Source organism: Aotus nancymaae, unplaced genomic scaffold, assembly GCF_030222135.1.
Source record: "Aotus nancymaae isolate 86718 unplaced genomic scaffold, 86718_ANA_hifiasm-v0.15.2.pri h1tg000014l, whole genome shotgun sequence".
Taxonomy (NCBI): domain Eukaryota; kingdom Metazoa; phylum Chordata; class Mammalia; order Primates; family Aotidae; genus Aotus; species Aotus nancymaae.
Genome location: NW_026988425.1, coordinates 64,584,225 through 64,604,014, shown reverse-complemented (window position 1 = coordinate 64,604,014; position 19,790 = coordinate 64,584,225). Strand labels below are relative to the sequence as shown.

Here is a 19,790-nt window from a genome sequence, read left to right as displayed (position 1 = left end):
TGGGATTACAAGTATGCACCACCATGCCTGGCTAATTTTGGTATTTTCAGTAGAGACTGGATTTCACCATGTTTGCGAGGCTGGTCTCAAACTCTTAACCTCAAGTGATCTGCCTGCCTCAGCCTCCCAAAGTGCTGGGATTACAGGCATGAGCCACCGCACCTGGCCTTGCCATCACCTTGATCACAAAAATAACGTGTCATGTGGAGACCAGGAAGGTAGAGAAAAAGAGAGTACTAGGTAAATGGGGAGGTTGCAACTTAAAATAGGGTACTTAGGGAAGACCTTCCTGAGAAAATGATATTTTAACAAAAACCCATATGGGTAAGATTGAAAACCATGGAATCACCTGGAGAAAAAGCATGTCCAGCAAAGGAAATAGCACAAAGGCCCTGAGATAAAAGCCTGAATGCCTGAGGAGTAGCAAGGAGGCCAGTATGTCTGGAGCTGAATGTATAAGATGGAGAGAAGTGGGAAATGAAGTCAGAGAGGAGTAGAGGAGGGATGGATTGTGTAAACCTTCTTAGCACATCAATAAAGATATTGACTTTTCCTCTAAGATAAGAACTTACTCAAAGACTTGGAGCATGGGTGGCATGATCTGACTTAACATTTTTAGAGGATTACTCTACTGCAGCTGTGACATGGGGAATAAGCTAGGAGGGCAAAGATAGGAAACAGGAAGGTCGATTAGGATGCTACTGCAATAAACCAGGAGAGAAATGATTGACTTGGACAAGGGTAGTAACCGTGAATGTGGGCAGAAGGTATCAGATTGATGTATTTTGAAGGTCAAGCCAGCAGTACTTGCTAGCCAGCTGATTTGCTGATGGGCCAAAATTTTTGATCTAAACAACAAGAATATGTATTTGCCATTTACTGAGGTAGAAAAGCCTAGGGGAGAAGCAGTTTGCAAAGGGAGATCAGGGGTTTGTTTGGGGACATGTTACATTTGATTTAGAGTATTTTAAAGACTCCTATTGGACATCCACATGGAGATTTTAATGGGCACTGAACATATGAATTTGGAGATAGATGATGTACAGGCAGATGTGACTACAAAAATCATCAGTTTACTCATGGGATTTAAATCCCTGAGGCTGCATTAAAGCAGCATGCATTTCTGGTTTTAGTGGGAACAAATGGAGCCATGAAGTAGAGCTGTGTCTGTTGGTGTATGGAGAAATCTCCCTGTGAATCAAGCCTCAGAAGCCCTGTTCCACCATCTGTGAAAACATTGCCAGTAACCCCTAGAGAAGTATCCAGAAGAACTGCTCATATTAAAGGAACTGGGTGTGAGCAAAACTGTATATATGGCTCTGGTAAATTTCCAAGACATACAATGTAAGAACAAAGAGGAAATAATGATCTGGAATTACGCAAGCGACCAAGAATTCATGAGTCAGGAGTGTTAAAAAAGCATTGTAGGGATATAGAAAATCATCCAGGGGCTGGGTGTGGTGGCTCACGCCTGTAATCCAGCACTTTGAGAGGCTGAGCTGGGTGGATCATGAGGCCGAGAGATCAAGACCATTCTGGCCAACATGATTAGACCCCGTCTTTACTAAAAATACAAAAATTAGCTGGGCATGGTGGCACGTGCCTATAGTTCCCAGCTACTCAGGAGGCTGAGGCAGGAGAATCACTGGAATCAGGGAGGTTGGATGCTGCAGTGAGCCAAGATTACGCCACTGCACTCCAGCCTGGGCAAAAGAGCGAGACTCTGTCTCAAAAAGAAAAAAGATAATCATCCAGAATGAGCAGTATAATTAAGAAGAGAGAGAAAATATGATCACAGGACCTCATCAGACCTTTGTTGATTTGCTCAGAAGACAGGAAAAAAGAAACTGAAGGAAAGCTGCCACCAACTTTCCCCCTCCACTGTGCCTAGATGGGGAAAGAAGGAGATGTAAACAACAGAGCAGCGTTCAAGTAGGGTGACTAGTCCTCACTGGTTCCCAGGGACTGAGGGGTTTTCTGGGACACAGGACTTTCAGTGCTGAAATCAGGGCATTCCTGGGCAAACCAAGATAGTTGGCCGCCCTGGCTTCAGGCCAGAAGGAAGGCTTCCTGGAACTGAACAATTTGGCTGTAAAAGAGAAAACAACTTATTTACTATTTAATTTGAGTCTGATAGATAAATTAAAATCTGTAAGTGATGATTTCCCACCCTGAGTGCTCACATGCTTAACCCTTTAATTTCTGGAAGGATTTCAGAATCCCTCTTAGCAAGTAGTGATTTCTGATAGGACCGTTCAATACCCTCCCCATGTTCTAGAGGATTTGGAGGGGAAATGTAAGATCAAAAGGAGTGGATATGACACACAAAGGGTATCATAATGACTCAGGACAGGCTGCAGTAGTCTTTCGAGGCTAAAGGACCATCTCTGCAGACAGGCAGGGCCAGGTCCTGGAGGTCCCTATTGAGAACCTTATGGGAATGTTTTCTGTGGCCACACGGGGGAAACTGAAGTGCCAGGGCCTCCCTGTCTACACGCTGCCATTGTAAGCAGTCTGTGCACCTTAACATATGTTGATCTTGCTCTCTGCTGAGCCGCCATGTGAGCTCTTGCCTCTGTCTGGAATTTACTTTCTGTCCAACCAGTGCACACATGCGCACGCGCATGCACACACACACACTCCAGAGTTCAGCCGAGACATCATTTGTGGTACTTTTCCTGTGGTCACCTAAGCTCGCTCTTGAATTTTAGGAGCCTCGTCACAATGTGGTGTCATTGCCTCTACTGGCCTGTCTTCCCTCAATCAGTTAGGGCAGCAGTTAGGTTTTGTTCGCCTTTAAATCCCACAATATAATCCACTGCTGGGTACAGGGTAAAGGTGCAATAATCCTTTGGATGACAGAGAGGAAATCCTCCTTTTGTTAAATAGTCTTTGCTACATATATAATCACTTTTTCCAAACAACTTTAGTTCCTGGGTATGAGTCAAATCCGTAACATATTATGTTATTTAGATTGAGGATCTTCTTTAATAGAGAGCAAGGAACTAAGAGAAAGATAAGGTACTGAGCACAATCACTGAATATGACAGGTTCTGGTCTGGTCTATTTTTCTTTTCTTTCTTTCTTTACTTTTTGTTTAAGAGACAGTCTCTCTCTGTTGCCCTGGCTAGAGTGCAGTGGCATAATCATGGTTCACTATAGCCTTGAACTTCTGGACTCAAGTGATTCTCCCACCTTCGCCTCCCAAAGTACAGGGATTACAGGCTTGTACCACTGCACCCAGCTATCCTTTTTCTTTTCAAGCAATAATTTTAATTGTTCCTTCCCTTCACCTCCCAGTTTCTGTCCTTAGACTCTCACATCCTCTAGGGCTTGGCTATAAAAGTTAATGAGGTGGCAGTTGCAAACATTAGCAAGACCCTTTCGGCAGTTTGCCAAAACTCAGGGAGCCCATCTTGAAAAGAACATCGTCACCCCTGCCGTCATGCCCTGGCTGCCCAGCGTTCTGCGGAATGATAAAGCCCGACTCGGGAACACAAAGCAAAAGACAGCACAGCTCACACAGGAACTTTTGCCACTTTTGTATTTTATTGTGGAACTGAGTTTTGTTTTTTTTTTTTTTTTTTTCCTTTACATCAAATATCCTCAATGGAAGAGGGGATATTGCACACAAATATCATAAAAGCACTACATATTACTTTCACTGGAAACTAATTTTCTACATTAGATATGACTGGATAGGATAGAAGTGATGCAGGATTATAAGACATAATACCATACACAGCTGCAGACTGACACAAACACCATTCAGAACAAGAGAGAGGAGTGTGAAGTGCTTCTCAGCCGGGCTCAAGACCACTTCTTCCCAGTGCTGGAAAGAGGGGCTGCATGCAGTGTAGGAAAAGCGTGTCTCTGAACTGCCACAGGGTGTTCTCATAAGGGCAGCCCGGTCTCGATGCCACTTCTCCGTGGCTCCCGTTTTGGGGAGTTCCAAACAAGAGCAGAGAAGCTGCTTATTTTTTCCCTTCCTTTTCAGTTTTTGATGCTGCCTTTAAAAATTAACTTCATGAAGTCACAGATTTTTTTAACAGTAAATAGTTTTAATACCAGGTGAATAACCTAATTGCTTTCAAAGAAATGCTCATCCCTAGGCTGCTTTTGGTGTATTGTTCAGTTGGTTAAAAGATAAAAGCTTACAGTTCCTTTCAAATGGAAACAGGATCTTTTCTTCTAAATCCGAAGCACAAAAAAAAAAGTATTATCCTAACTCACAATATCATTACTGAGCAGGAACCTCCTGTGACAGGTGACTAAAGAGAGGCAAGAAAAGCAATTTCAAAATTGTAGAGCAGCTCCTAAGAGCTGAAATTTGGTAACAGAGGGAAAATGAAAGGTGGTAAGATTTCCATTCGCAAATGATTAAATCTTAATTAAATGAGTACTGGAAAGCTCCTAGACTGCGTAAGCTATTGGAGACACTTAAAACATTCATATACACTGGGGAAACCATTCACTATGATATGTAACGTTAAGAAAAAAATTTTTTTGAACTCCATGGAAAATGGTGTTTAAGGGGGGGAAGGGGAAGTTAGTCATTGTATCCAGTCCCACCACAAGACTGAGAAAGCATGCACAGGGCTCGGGGTTTTGAGAAAGGGGACAGAATTGGTTAAAATTGAAAATGGAGGATCATCTCTAACATTTAGTCTCTGTAGAATTTTGTTTAAGAATACTACCAAAAAGGTCATGATCATGAGTGCTATCTCGATGGAATCCCATCATTTAAACAGAGTGTAAATTCCTTCCACTCAAATCTTCAATCTATACAACTGGATTAAGTAATCAGTATGAACAAAGCTCCTAGAAGTCTGTGTCGATCTTTTGCTCTCACCATGAAGGTACATTGTGATGGCTGTAACTAAACTAATCATGTATTTATGGAACTAGCAAAATTAGGTTAGTCACACAGGCAGGAAAGGTGTCTGGAAGGACAGGAGCAAGCTGTAATGCAAATATTGGTTTTCTTGGTATACTCAGGCTCTGTGGTCATCATTGAGAACAATGGATGGAGAAAGGTACTGATAGATTTCATAGGAAAAAGAGCCAGCTGACTAGTGACAGTTTTTATATATGTTTCCCATTAAATCCCATAGCAAAAAAAAACAAAAAAGAGTGAGAGAGAGAGAAAGAAAGGGAGGAGGGTGAATTGGTTGTAACTGAAGACTGGCTATAATTCTCCTAAAATGTTTATAGTTTTTAAAGTAAAATATACATGTTAAATACATTTAATTTGGGAAATTGGAAAATAACTTCATCTTCTGTCAAAGAAAAATCAACCAGAGGTCTGGATTTGGCAAGAGGCTAAAAATCTGGTTTTCTTCCCATGCATTATGTAGACCAACTCAATTTAAGATCTAACCATTAAATAATTATCTTGAGTATCTCAGGTCGTCTTATACAATAGGTTTGAAATAGATGAGTTTATACTCAATGAAATTCATTTGCGTCACAATGACTTCCATCATGTGTTAATTTTTTGTACCCTTAATATGTTATTTTTCAAGGACTTGAAAGAAGTGGGGTAATAAATAAAAGCTGCATTTCTAGAGAAGCCTAACAAAAATAGAATATTAATTTTCTTTAAAAAATTAAACATTTGAAAAGTGTAATTCACAGCATTAAGTAGACTGCATAGGCCCTCAGTGAAAGGACCCTGAAGAAGCATTTTTTAAAACCCTCATCGTAGTTAGCAGTGCAAAACACACACTTATCAGACAAAAATAACCTAAAATGTTAATTTTGAAATAAATAACTAACATAGAAAATAAAATGAGGTCATTGTTCTCTACTCCGTAGATCTTAGAGTCTGTAGGAAATGTAACGTGACAGAGCACAGCACAGTTGTCACAGAGAAGTTTGCCGCATCTGAACACTGGGTGCATTGATCTGCAACTCGAACTTGATATCAGTTTTAATCATGATCTGGCTTCCCAGGTTCACAGTTCAATGATGACAATGATGGAAATTTTCTCTAAACTCTACATGAACCGTAGGAGTTGAGAATTCATTTGTTTTCAATGTATTCTTTCTTTTATTTATTTTTTTTCCAGAAAAGAAAATCCCAAAGCAAATTTTTGCTAGCTTTGAACTTGGCTCTTTTACCTCATGGTTGAAGATCTTGAAAGAAGTATGTAGGATACCACTGGGTGATGTACTTGTCAAGGCCCTGAAAAGTAGCCTACCATGCCATTCTCCCCACTCTCAAGAAGCACATATTCAGATTTTTATGTTATGGGAATCAAGGGGTGGGAGGTATCAATATTCCTGGTAGTTAACGGGTTTTTAATAAATATCATCCCTGCAATATCAGACTTCAATCTTGCCAGAACTTCAAAAAACATTATTCAGTTTTTGTCTTACAAAACACTTAAAAAGAAAAAAAAAGACTATCACTTGAGAATTTTCTTTGCAATTTCCTGTAAATGAAAACATTTGTTAAAAAGTTCATCTATGAAAAGTTCTCACGTATCTTAAAAAAAAATTCTTCTGTACACTTGTTCCCATAATTATCTTGAAATTAATGGAAAATTTAAAAAGCCAATGTAAGACAAAGGAAGGTAAATACTGTACACTTGCTGAGAACCTCTTCCACCATAAGATTCACTGTTTTCCCAGTTCTGATCATAGAAGCCATTTCAGTCTTGAACTTGCAGTAGTAAAGAAGCTGTGAAAGGCACAACTTGTTTGACTGAGAGGCCACAGGTGCACGGAAGTGGGATTCAACACGCATGACTCAGCATCAAACTGTTGGACCAATCAGATCAGCTTCTAGTACCCCCACATGCGCTCACCCACGTGCTCCTTTAAGTATCTATAATCCTATATGGATGTTTTATAAACTTGCTGTCTCACATTAAAAAATAAGTGCATCAAGTATCTTTGTACATTCAAGTCACTTCCTAAGGCAAATTGTCTACCGTATGTACTCCCAACTGCTTTGGTATTTGCTTCAGTTAATTGGGGTGGACTTGGGTGTTGCTGCATGCAGGTGAATCGACTCAGAGTGGACTACATGGGTGGACAAATGCCGGGAGCATGCCTTAGATCAATCTACTTGTGTGTTTAGAGTCTGAGAGTTCCGAATGGGGCCCAAACCACTTGCATGGCCAGTCTATACTCACTACATTATGTCAGTGTGCAGGCTTCAAACTGAAGGAGCCTAATTAAGATGTGAAAATATCACATGCCCTCGTAACAAATTTTGTTCTTTTTACTTTCTTCTAGACAACTTGTTTTAGAAAATTAAGACTCTTTTTGATGACTCAGACTGACAAAAAACGGAAAACTTTGCCTATGTAGACTGAAGAATGCCTACTGCCTGAGAAAATGCAGACCTAATTGTTGGTTATTTTCTCCTCCTTACCCCACCCTGCTCTCTCTTTTTCTCTCTGGGTATCTCACCAGAACTCTCTGTCATTACATCTCCTTCTCTTGCATTCCTTTTCTTTCTCATTCTTTCTCTCTCTCTCCTGCGTTCTCTTTGTGCTCTCACTCTCTCTCACTCTCTCCCGCGCTCGCTCTCTCTCTAAGACAAATGCCTCTACCTAGCAGAAGTCAGTTGGGTTGGCTAGTGCATGGTTTCCAAATGTTCAGCAGAGATGAACTGGGGTAGGTAATTTCGCAGGAACTTGAACCCTATTGTGGGAATACTGTTACTTCCCTTAGCAATCAGCAAAAACTGAGAAATTTAGTGACTTGCATCACCATGACACAGTATAGCATTTGGCAGGTAATTGTTCAGCGACTTAACTAGATGAATTGACTTTTTAGAAAAGGTGATTTCAAATTGAAGAATTTCTGGAAACAAAGTTCAGATCCTGTGGTGTGGCTGGCCTTGGTTTTTACAGTTCAATCTTGCATGCAGGGAAGGATTCATCTTGCATAACCACTGTGCTGCTGCTTGCTAAAACCATGATGTTCAGGTCTTGCTGTTTCTCATGGGTCTCCTGGTACCATTCCCTCATCACTTCTGAGTCATGAGTTGGTATCAGTGTCACCTGTGGGTAGAGAAGAAAATAACTGTTTAAGGGCAGAAACAGAAACCATATGAAAAAAATTGAATAGCAAGGTATTAGATCACTGGAAGAAGGGAAATGAGAGAAAAATTTTCTATTTTCCTCAAGAAATGCAAAGGACTTTTCAACATATATTTTCCAGGAGCCAGATAAAGCTGCAAAGAAAAGCTATTGTTTCTAAGGGAAGTTGAAGGCTGGATCCAAAAGCAACTAACCACTTGTCAATTAGTTCATCTAGATCCACTGTCAGTTTCTCAGTTCTTTACTGTTAAGAAAACTGCTTCTGTTAGGGTACAGTTTCTTGTATTTCCTTTAACACAACTGGTAAGTTTTGCATAAAAGGTACTGCATATTTCATCCAAAGAGTTTTATCAAGCACTTTAAAGCCCTCAAAAGCCCACTCGTGCGTAACATTTTGTCCTGAGAACAAAGATATGCACCTTTACTTTATGTGTGTGGTTGGGGATAGAGGTATGGAGTGGGTAGGTAATGTCCTGAATAGTATGAATTCCATCTAGTATTCAGTAAGAAGCCACTGGGTGGGTGCCTCTCATTAGATTTCATGTGATTAAATAACAAGTAATTCTATATAATAACAAGCACAGTTTACTAGGTAATTCTGTACAGAACCACACATAAAGCTTAATAAGCAAAGATCACAGCTGAATTAATAATGGCTAGTTCTAAGAATCATTTAAGCCCAGGAGTTCGAGACCAGTCTGGGCAACATAGCAAGACCTTGTCTCTAAATGAATAAGGAATGGTTTGTGGTCAGGCATGGTGTCTGGGAGTTGGGAGTGTCCTGTAAGGGACTCTATTCAGCAATGCTCCTACTGTGGAATTTCACATGGACAGCTCGTTTTCTGAATGGCCATATTCCTAGCTGCAGTCTACTCATAAAACAAAGGAAGAAAGGCAATTCCTCAGCGGCTCTCATATGGAAATATGACTGCTTTGATTCACACACACAATACTCTCGGCACACTGGAGGGACGATTAATCTTGGGCCCCTTTTGCGGATAAACGATTTCTGCTTTAGTTAAGGTGGCTTTCCTCCAAAGCTACGTTTGGTGGTGGTGCCAAGAATATTATTTCAGACTACCTACTGTGTGTTAAACTGACTTTGTTCTCAGCATATTTCATGTGTGGCAGACACAGGAGACACCTCCTGTGGATCCTCAACCATCTACACGAGGTGCCTCTTTAAACATGGTTCTGTCCCGTTGCCTCTGGACACAGCTCGATCTGCGGTGCAGACACTGTTGAGGAGCTCTCACCTGCATGTTGCTGCCCCACTGAGCCTTTCCTTCCAACAAGGCATCCAGGACAGCCCGGCTGGGCTCCTCAGCAGCAGGGTCATTCCCACTCACCACGTAGTAGGACGACCGCACTCTCTTGAAAAATTCCACATCAACGTTCTTACTATTGCTGTGGTTAGGAATGTAGCACAGGTCCAAATACACAGGGAGGCCCGGAGGCACCGCGGAGGACTTGGTCGTCTTGGTGGTTCCTGGTCCTTGGATAAATACACAAAGACAAAGCAAGGTCATAGCAAGGTGAAGAGACCATACATCCAGCACACCTTCCCTTCTCTATCATACCTCCCTATTCAGTCACAAGCAGGTCCTCTGGGACATGCAAAGAGGTGACAGCATTTCCATCTTCCTGGTAATCTGTCAAGGGCATGTATACTAGCAATGTGACAAAACATAATAAGGTTGTTTACCATCTCAAATGAAGAATGGGATGGTTTCCCTTTGTGGACAACCACCATTAGGAAGCAAGAAGAGTCCGAAGGCCTTTCCCAAGAAGGCACTAGATGTAACGTCCTGCCTAAAGAAGTTGCTAATGTGCTTTTTTGTTTGATAAGTGTTAACGTTCAAAAGAAAACTTCTGGATTTGGCAAAACATAGCTAAGTGATCTTAGTAATCCACTTTAGGGTCTCGTTTGATAGCAATTTTGTCCACAGCTGGATATTATGCCCTAACATTCTACCTAGTAAATAGTTTTGATCTTAACCCCATATAATTTCCAAGGCCCTCAGCACTTCAGTCTCATTCGTACACTGATGAAACACTGTATTCTCTCTCCTTAGCACAGTATTCTGAAAAGTGATACTTCTTTCCTTAGACAAGGCTGGATGCCAAACTTGGGCAAAGGAAGGTTCAGAAAGACTAGGCTTTCTCTAACTAATCAGGACATATCAGACTGCAACCAAAACCCTCAGTCAAATCACAAAGGCCTGGGAAAACTTGTTCCAGTTGGGAAGTATAAAGCTTTTGAAACATTAATAGAACTAGCATTTTGAGGCAGTGGTTCTTCAGCCTGACCACATAATTAGAATCACCTCGGATGCTTAATGCTGACACCCAGGCCTCATTCTCCAGAATCTGACCACTTAAGTGAGCTTGGGTTGGGGCCTGGCAGCACAGGCTTAAAAACCACCCCAGGTGATTCCAATATGCAGCTAGTTTCATTGCTGTAAAGCCAATTAAAACACCAGTTAGATTCTATATGCTTAATCCTCTTTCTCCATAGGATATTTAAAGACTAGCATCCCAGATTCAAAAACACCAGCTAATTCTATCAACTGTCCAGTTTTATTTTTAGAGGGGTAAGGAAGTGGTGAGAATCAGCCAAAGTAATAATTGGATAAACTGATTCATTCTATGAATAGATCAATAGGTTATTTTAATGAATCTGAGCTGAAAGCCCTCAAAATATCCAATGGCAGCCTCCTAAAGAATTCTGACCTGTAGTAGAAGTTCGTGAGTTACAGTTCTTCCAGGAATTAAACATGTCTGCAATTTCCCCCTGTACTCTAAATCACTACATCAACACCAGATGGATATTGCTCATAGAAGCACAAGCGGACAAAACTGCCCGAAGTTGGCCCCAGTTTGTTTGAAAAGTCAATTAGTACTGCAGCTTTGCCTTTTTAGAAATCTAAAAGCATCTCCAAAATAAATGAAAATTAACTCATTTTCACTTATTACTTTGCCTTTAAATTATCCCTTTAAGTGTCCAAAAAAAAGTTTTTTTAAAAAATCAAGTGTGTGGGCTAGGGTGTATATGTTCTGGCAAATTTGGGAGCAAATTTCAGTTGGTTTTATCTGTTTAAATGGATTTCATGTTTTCTCCTAAGTGCAGTTCCGCTGTCAACTCTTTCAGATGAGGGTTAATTATCTGGTGGTTTTTCATTCATTTTAAACATGAAAAAATTCCGGTTTTTTTCTTAATGCATGTAAAAAGGCCAAATGCGCTGAGAACTGAGTCTTAAAATTGATACTCCATGTTGTTTAAAGTAAAAATTTGCAGTTGTAACAAATGTATCCTAAAGTGTACTGAATTGGAGAGCTTCAAAGACTACTCTCAGATTTTCTCTAATAAATCAGGGCAATGTTATTTAAATTATGTTGTGCCTTACATGTTTGGGTCCATTCATATTACTTTGTGAAGTGTAATCTAAAATCTTTGAACAATTATCTAAAGCAAATAATATCTAAATGCCAATCCTTGTGACAGATGTGAATCAACAAAATGAAGCAATACTGCCAGAGACCAGTTCCATCAAAAGCCCAGGTCACTCCTGAGAACCTGACAAATCTGGGAATCATGACCAAAACATGAATGATCAAAAATCAGGGATATCTGCTCTTGCCAAGTGGAATTTCATTTGCTTGTTTATTTATTTTATTTATTTATTTACTTACTTTTGAGAGACAGGGTCTTGCTCTGTCACCCAGGCTTGGAGTGCAGTAATACATACAATTATAATTCACTGCAGCCTTGACCTCTTGGGCTGAAGTGATCCTCCTGCCTCAGCCTCCCAAGTAGCTAATACTATAAGCATGTGCCACCTCACCCAGCTAATTAAAAAACTTTTTTTTTTTTTTGTAGAGACGGGGTCTTGCTATGTTGGACAGGCTGGTCTCAACCTCCTGGGCTGAAGCTAATCTCCCACCTCAACCCAAAGTGCTGAAATTGCAGGCATGAGGTAATGCACCCAGCCTCCAAGTGGAATTTTAATCTGAAATAGCATTGAATCTCTACTAATGAGGCCACGGGGTAAGAGAAGGGTAAGAAAAGAGCCGTCATTGTTTTTCTCTCAATTTTCACTGGGTACTCGCTGGCCAACTGAAATTATAGTATTTTTTGGTTGACAAGAAAATGGAACACTGCCTTTAATGAGGATTTATCTCCAACTTGTTGATGTTTTAAATGAAAATGTTAAAATTTTTAATTTTAGAATTTAATTTTTTAAAAAAAGGACCCTAAATCTTGGGTCTAGATTGGTCATTCCATTCTTGGTGTGAAATCTCTGGTTCTCTTTAGGCCTTTGGGAGCTCCTAGCCTGTGTTACCCTGCTGGATTCTGGGGCCAGCATGGCTGAAACCAGTCTTCCAGAAGCACTTGAAAGACACATCTTTGATTCTGAAGATTTAGAACAGGGCTGCAGTTGCTGTGTTCCAAAATGGCACAAAATCAGTAATCCCATGTGATTAATCACAGCTGCTATGAGCCATACACTGAGGTATTTCCAAGCCTTAAGGCCACACTGGACTGAGATATATACCTTTGGGCCGAGAAGAGTAAAGGGAAGGTAAAGCATCAATTGTGCTCCCTTATCTTCCCAGTACTAAGCCAAACAGGGTAATATAAAGTCTGCAAATGCAAGTAGGATGGTCGTGGCCTACGTCAGTGCCCAGCCTTCTCAACTTACCTGCAGTGGCGGTCTTCGCCGACTTGGATGCAGAGACATTGGCAGCATTCTTGGTCTCCTTGTCTTTCTCTTCCCCGCGTGCAGCTTTGACCTCAGGAGTGGTGGTAGGTTTTGCTGCCTTTTCCACAGATTCTTTCTTCTTAGGAGAAGCCACCCTGGACACCTTATCTGAGGATTCTTTTAAGCCCCCTGGTTTTGGTGAAGCTGCCAAGGGCTTAGACTTCCCATCGCTCTTTTTGACAGGCGAAGATGACTTGGTCTTTGTACCTGGCTTTTTGGTTTTGGTCTTCTCTTTCAGATCTTTCTTTAGAGCTTTGCCCAGGTTCTGCTCAATGGCCAAGGCCTCTGGGTCTACCATGGACACATCAGGGTGGCGTGGCGAAGGGCTGCGGTCTTGCACGGGAGCTGGAGGTGGGTCCATGTGTTTGTACGTGACAGTTTTGTCTGTGGGAATGGTTTCCGACTCATCTTCAGAGTCGATGTTGGCATCAGCCGTGATGGAGGGGCACTCTTCAGTCTCCGGGGGAACATCAGAGTCGGTCTGGGATGGGGCCGACTCGCTGACTGAGGTGGGAGGGGTTTCATCACACTGTCGGCCCTGTTGCTTTCCTCCTGGAGGTGGTGGGGCTCCCCCTGATTGAGTGAGGGGCTTTTCAGATTCTTCAGTGGGCTCTTCACTGGCAAACCACTCAAGAGGATTGGGATTAATGAAGGAAGGTGAAAGCTCTGTCTTAGGGTGCTTATATTCACAGGAGGACACGAGGCATAAATCGACATCCTGGCGGGCTTCTGAGGGGGACTTCTTTTCCACACTGTAGCATAGGTCTGAAGTCTCATAGGAATACGTGGACGCCTGAGGGGTTCTAGTGATTTTCTCTGTAGTCTCATAGCAGTATGTGGAAGTATCGGGGGTTCGTGTCGTCTTTGTAGATGTCTCATAGGAGTAACTTTCAGACTCAGGGTAACTGGTAATTTTCTCAGTGGTCTCATAAGAGTAGCTGGGGTCCCCGAGAGTGTGGCCACCATCCTCAGAGTCATCGTAGCCATTGCTGATGTCATCCAGAAGCCTTCTAGACCTCTCAGTCTTTTCATAGCTGTAACCACTCATTTCAGGGGGGCTGGTGGTCTTTTCACTTATCTCATATGAGTATCCACGCTCTTCAGGGGTCCGTGTGGTCTTCTCAATAATTTCATAGGAATAGTCACCATCTTCAGGGGTCTTGGTGGTTTTCCCAATGGTCTCATAGGAGTAGCCACTGTCACTTGGGGACTTTGTGCTTCTCTCTGTCTTCTCATAGTAATAGCCGCCCACATCTGAGGTCCGGGTGGTCTTCTCGTAAGACTCATAGTCATAATCTTCTTCATCTGGGGACCTGGTTGTTTTCTCAGGCTTTTGATAGGCATAGCTAAAGTCACCAGGTGTCTTCCCTCCACTGTCCTCCATGCCAGGTGTGGCCAAATCTCTATTCAAGGCTAGATGGTGTTGCATTGTATCGAATAACACTGAGGCACGGAAGCCATAGGGCTCTGCGGATGCTGCATCTATTGGTGGAGAAGAGGAAGTGTGGCCAGCTGCTGTTTTCTCTTTGACTGCAGAGGTAGAATCTGAAAAAGTAGGTGAATATAAAGGAGAGGACTCTCGTGGGGTGAGTGGAGAGATATCAGATTTTGGAGAAAGCTTCTCTCCTTCCAGACTTTGCACTTTTTCAGAGGTGAGTGAGGCATATAAGGACATATCTCTGGGAGGAGCAACATCGGATAGAGTATCTTCTTGGAGAGGAGATGCGATCTGAGACGGGGTATGAGCAGAAGAGGTGGATGGGGAGGCCTCTACCTGAGATACTGAGATGAGCTCAGAAAGATCATTATCTTGGGTGTAGGATGGTTCCTCCATAGGCAGTATCTTATGTGATAAACTGGAGTCCTGCATGTCAGGACTGTAGTCCACTTCAGTTGGCCCATTTTCAGTGATGTGAAGCACACCTGCACCCACTGTAGGGTGATCTGGAGACTGTCGACTGAAGTCCATAGCAAGGGAGTGCTCAGGAGATTCTTGGCCAAATTCAATAGACATTGAAGACTGTTCAGATCTGTGATCTTGAACTGGTGTCCTGGACTTTGCAGTTTTAGGGGAGAAGTCTGGTGGAGAAATTGACATCGGTCTTGGGCATTCTTCTTTAGATGGAGACATTTCTGTTTCCTGGAATGTGGTAGGTGTTTGCACAACAGACACAGAAAGGGAGTCATCCACTTCTGTGGAATGTGGGGAGCCAACCTCAGCATGCAGAGAAGGAGACACATCATCTGTTGTTGGCTCTGGAAATGAGCTCGTAGCCACTGAGGCTGTGGACACTGAGGCCACACCTTCCATATGAGAGTACGTATCTTCTGCTACTCCCTCATCAACAGGAGTAGCTGACTTGTCTGAGACAGTCCCTTCAGAAATGGACATCTTAGTGTCTTCTTTAAGAGATCCAAACTGACTGACGTCTATTTGTGTTGGAGAAACATCTCCTAATTTCCTTTCATCCAGAGCCATTGCTGGTTGAGCACTCGTGGCCTCACCATCATAAATTTTCTTTTCTTGGCCAAAGTCTTCCTTTATTGGTACAAAGTCTGTGCTTTTCCCTTCCTGTTTGTCTTGGTAAAGACTAGTGGAAGTCATTTCAGAAACTGGACTTATTTGGTCTGGAGAACCTTGTTTTCCACTCTTTTCTTCAAAGGGGCTTTCAGCACCTCTACCGGAAGCCTTGCCATCAGCACTAAGAAAACTTTCATAGGCAGACTCAGATCCAATGAGGGGTGGGCTGCGTAAAGGAGACAAAACTTTTTCAATAGGAGACTCTGAGTCAGGCACAGGCTCATCCATGGGGCTTACGGAAGCCCTTTCATTCTCATCTTTGGCATCACTGAATTCAAAACTCACTGGAACTGCTGGTGGTTTTTCAATGACTTCTGTAGGGAGGTGACTGGATTTCTCCTCGGTGGGAGATTGGTAGTAAGGTGTGTGACCAGCACTGCCAGTCACGGACTGAGATGGCGACACCACTTCCAGAGTCTTGTCCTCAGGACTGGCACAATGTTCTTCAACTACTTCATGGGTCACCTCAGGAGACACCGGGGCTACTTCTGCCTCTGCAGAGACTTTAATCTCATTGGGCGTCAGAGAGAAGTTCACACTACGTTCACCCAGGGGGGTCTTTTCTATGGGTGATGGTGGAGATGGACTCAGGGATGGGCTCTTTGATGGGCTGAGCTTTTCACCTGAAACTGCTGAGACGGCATCTTTGATGTCCAGTGTAGGGCTGGCGGCTTTCACTTCAGAGCAGTAAGCATCACGTAGAGCAGATCTGCTGAATTTGTCTTCCTCCATGGAAGAGGGTGGTGATATGGTAGAGGCTGAAGCATTGTAATCCTTGCCATCAGTGGCATCTGTTTTTGATCCTTCAGAAAATCCATTGAGCGGTGTAACAGCAGCAGGTTTGGAGTATTCCTGAGAATACAATGAAGACTCGTATTTGGTGATATTTACGAATTCCTGAGATGGGGACTCGGTCTCTTCGTTGTTGGTCTCATCACTCATCACGTCTCGAGGGGTAGACATCTCATCCATGGGGGTGGGCTCACTGGATATCTCAATAGTAGACTGAGTGTAGCCAGAGGTGGCAGTGAATTCCTCAGGCTGGTCTTCTCGATTCTCCTCGTCAGAAGCGGTGGCCTCGCTCTCTGAGCCTCCAGGTAAAGTCTCATCGTGAATTGAAGATGCAGGTTCTCGGCCAGGAGACTGGGCTCCTGGTTGCTTGGTTGGTGTGGTGAGGAATCCATACTGCTCCTCGGCACCACCAGCCTCTGCAGCCTTGTCGACCACAGCCATCACATAGTCTTCGGCTTCTATTTTTTCCGGCTCATATTCCTCCTCTCTGGCATCTTCAGCTTTGTCCTCCTCATCAGCCTCCTCCTCAGATTGTTCAGCCTCTCCTTTCTCAATGGCCTCATCCATGTCTTCTTCGGCTCGGTCATCCCCACTGGCCACAGACTCCCTCTTCTCCCTGATGTATGCATCGGCCTCCGCCTTGGCACTTTCCTCATCCTCAGTGGGGCTGTGCTTGGAGGTGCTCACACACACATGTTCCTCCCCATCCTCTTCTGGCTCCTCAGCCTCCTCAGTTTCTGCCTTCTCTTCATAGTCTCCAGTCTCTGAGGATTCTTCAAAACCGGCTCCTTCGTCTTCAAATTTTTCAATGTCGTCTACTCCCTGCTTCTCGACAGGCTCCAGCTCCTCAGGTGTCTGTTCACATTCGCCCTCCCCTTCAGTGGTGGTGATTCCCTCATCTGGGGACTCGGCAGAACCTTTGGTGACTTCTGTCTCCTTCTGGATGACGTATGCTTCGACGGGCTCAGTTTCCTTCAGTTTCTCTTCGTCTTCAATTAGCTCCAGCTGAGGCTTGATGTCCTTTGTTACATCAACCTCTTCAGCCTTTAACTCTTCAAAGTCCTTGGTTAGATCCTCAGGAGATGACATAAGGGACCTCTCGGCTTCGAGTTCTTTGGCAGGGCCAGTAGCCGCGATTCCAGCTGCCGCGGCTGCTGTGGAGGCTCCAGTGGCGACAGCCGCGGCGACAGCCTCTGCGGCCTTGCCTTCCTTCTTAATGACTTTGATTTTCCCCTTCTCCTTTGGCTTCCCGGCGGCAACAGAATCTTTCTTGACGGATTCTTCCTTCTTGGGTACTTTTGGTTTTAAAGCAGCTGGTTTTTTTGCTTCAGACAGAGGAGTCGATGATTTCTTTGAGTCTTTAGGGAGCTTCTTAATTTCCTTTTTGGGTTCCTTTTCTTCCTTTTTCACGTCCTTCTTCTCTTCCTTTTTAACTTCCTTCTTGGCTTCCTTCGGCGGTGTGTCTTTCTTAACCTCTTTCTTGGGTTCTTTTTTCTCTTCTTTTTTGATTTCTTTTTTGACTTCTTTTTTCACCTCTTCCTTTTTTGGTTTTTCCTCCTTCTTGATAGGTGTTTTGTCCTCCTTTTTAGCCACTTCTTTCTTTGGCTTTTCCTTCTCCTCTTTCTTGTCTTCAGGCTTTACCTTTGTTTCCTTTTTCACTGTCTTCTCCTTGGCGGCTTTGGGTTTGACATCTGTGGCCTGCTTCTCAGCCACCTCAGCTTTCACTGGAGATGGCTCTTCTTTGCTGGGAACCTCCTTTTCGGTCACTGAAGGTTTGGTCTCTGTTTTTACTGGCTTGTCTTTTTTCACTGTTACCTTTTCTTTGCTTTCAACTTTGGGTGGCTTTTCCACCTGATTCACTTTTGTGACCTCAGGGGTTTCTTCTTTCGACTCCTTGCGCACGGTTTTGCTCGGAAGTGGTTTTGTGGCTGGCTTCAGACTTTCTCGGCTGTCAGCCCTCTGTTTCAGTTTCGTTTGTTTCACCACAGGAGTGGTCACCTGGCCAGTGAGATCCTTTTGGGTGGCCAGTGGCTGCTTCAGAAAGTCTAGATGTTTGAGCTTTTCCAGTCCTTCCAGGATGTTGTATTGGGTGCTGTTTCCAGGAAACAGGACTCGGATGATTTTCTCCGCAGGGTTTGCTGGATGCCACACAATCAAAGATGAGACTGAAGTTAAGTAGGAAATAGGGAGATCTACTTCTTGACCATTAGGCAGGATGAGTTCAGCCTTGTCTTTGTTGGTGCCAGTCCACTGCTGCATAAAATACTGCATTTCCTTGCTGCTCTTAACTGGGTTAAGCACATACATCTCAAGTTTACCCACTCCCATTTTTTGGAAAAGAATGACAGGATCAATAGTATTGCCTACACTTCTAAACAGAGGTTCTGGTTTCATAGACAATTTGTTTAGGTACTGGAGAGTGAAGCAGGCTTCTTCTATGCTTCTCTTCATCTTGATGTTTGGCTCTGGATTTTTGAGATTTTCAGGTACATTGAGAAATACAACTCCTAAGTCAGGGGAGATGAGGTTTTTCATCCAGTCACTATTTGTGGTGGAGCCCTGTGACTGTTCTTCCTCGAGCTCTGCGATTTTCCGCTGTAGCATGCTGTTTATTCCAGGCAAATTGTCATCCCCAATGTGGGTGAGCAGGATGGAGTCCACTCGGTCTAAGTGTCGGATGAGCTTCCAGAAGCAGGATTTCCTCTCTGATCCGCCGTTGATGAGCATATTGAAACCATTCACTGCAAACAAGGCAGAATCGCCCCTCCCTCCTGGAAAAATATAACAGCAGGGCTTGGAAAGCTTTAGAAATCCACCCGATGTGGGAGGTTCCAGGATGTCAAAGGGAGATGGGACTTCTACTGATTCTGAGAGATACTCGGTAAACTCAGAAAGTCCTTCCATTTCTGGCAAGATAGAAGCTGAATTGAGTTTAATATTGATGAAATCTTGGAGATTGTGTCTGTCAAGATTGGAGTTCTTCCAGTCCCCTTCTTCGGGACAGAACAGAGTTAAGCTGGCTTTGTTGGCAGGATGGGTGGTGCTTAGTAACTCCCCGATCTGGGTTTTAAAAAAAGAAAGAAAGAAGGAAAAGGTATAAGTGATTATCTTCACTGATCCATCATCTCCAGCTTTAACTATGTGTTATAGGATCACAGGATGCACATAGGACCAGTTTCAGACATGCACTCGTGTAGCAATGCTGGTTGCTTAAATGCTGAAATACTTTCCTACTGGAAAGTGAACAGTCTTGGTCCTGAGCCCAGCTACTACTGGTTTCTACCTCAACCAGCACCCACTCCCCCGGCACCTCCCCCACAACCCCTTCACCATCCATTCCGCCCAGCAAGGGAACACCAGAACTCTGCTCCAGTTCTAAGACCAGTGACCACCTGGGCGACTGAGGATTGTGGTGCGGTTATGAAACACTTTGAATATTACCCCTAGAGACTTGCCATGCAAAGATGCCCTTTAAAAAAACATTAAACTATCACAAGAGAAAGCTGTCTGAGTTATTTCACCACTAATAAATAATGTTTTCTTTTATTCCACTACACTTGGCAAAAAAGGCCTGATTGACACATTAAAGAAATTCAG

General features: G+C 43.2%; 2 protein-coding genes across 4 annotated transcripts in view; one reads left to right on the top strand and one right to left on the bottom strand.

Moving 5' to 3' along the window:
- MRPS27 (mitochondrial ribosomal protein S27) overlaps positions 1-17,764 on the top strand; it is a 131,337-nt gene extending 113,573 nt beyond the window's left edge. Inside the window, exons 12-13 of one of the 2 annotated variants that reach the window (XM_064376039.1) lie at positions 11,938-12,034; positions 12,373-17,764. The gene's annotated coding sequence lies outside the window, so the exon portion shown is untranslated. Of the gene's footprint in view, positions 1-11,937 lie in introns of both variants that reach the window. The other variant, XM_021673210.2, reaches the window with a different exon arrangement.
- MAP1B (microtubule associated protein 1B) overlaps positions 3,528-19,790 on the bottom strand; it is a 106,296-nt gene continuing 90,033 nt past the window's right edge. For both annotated transcript variants that reach the window (XM_012462190.3, XM_012462191.2), the window contains 3 exons: positions 12,761-19,253; positions 9,314-9,552; positions 3,528-8,018 (listed from right to left, as the gene is read on the bottom strand). In XM_012462190.3, coding sequence (XP_012317613.2) covers positions 7,863-8,018; positions 9,314-9,552; positions 12,761-19,253 — 6,888 coding nt within the window. In that variant the 3' untranslated portion in view covers positions 3,528-7,862. The remainder of the gene's footprint in view (positions 8,019-9,313; positions 9,553-12,760; positions 19,254-19,790) is intronic.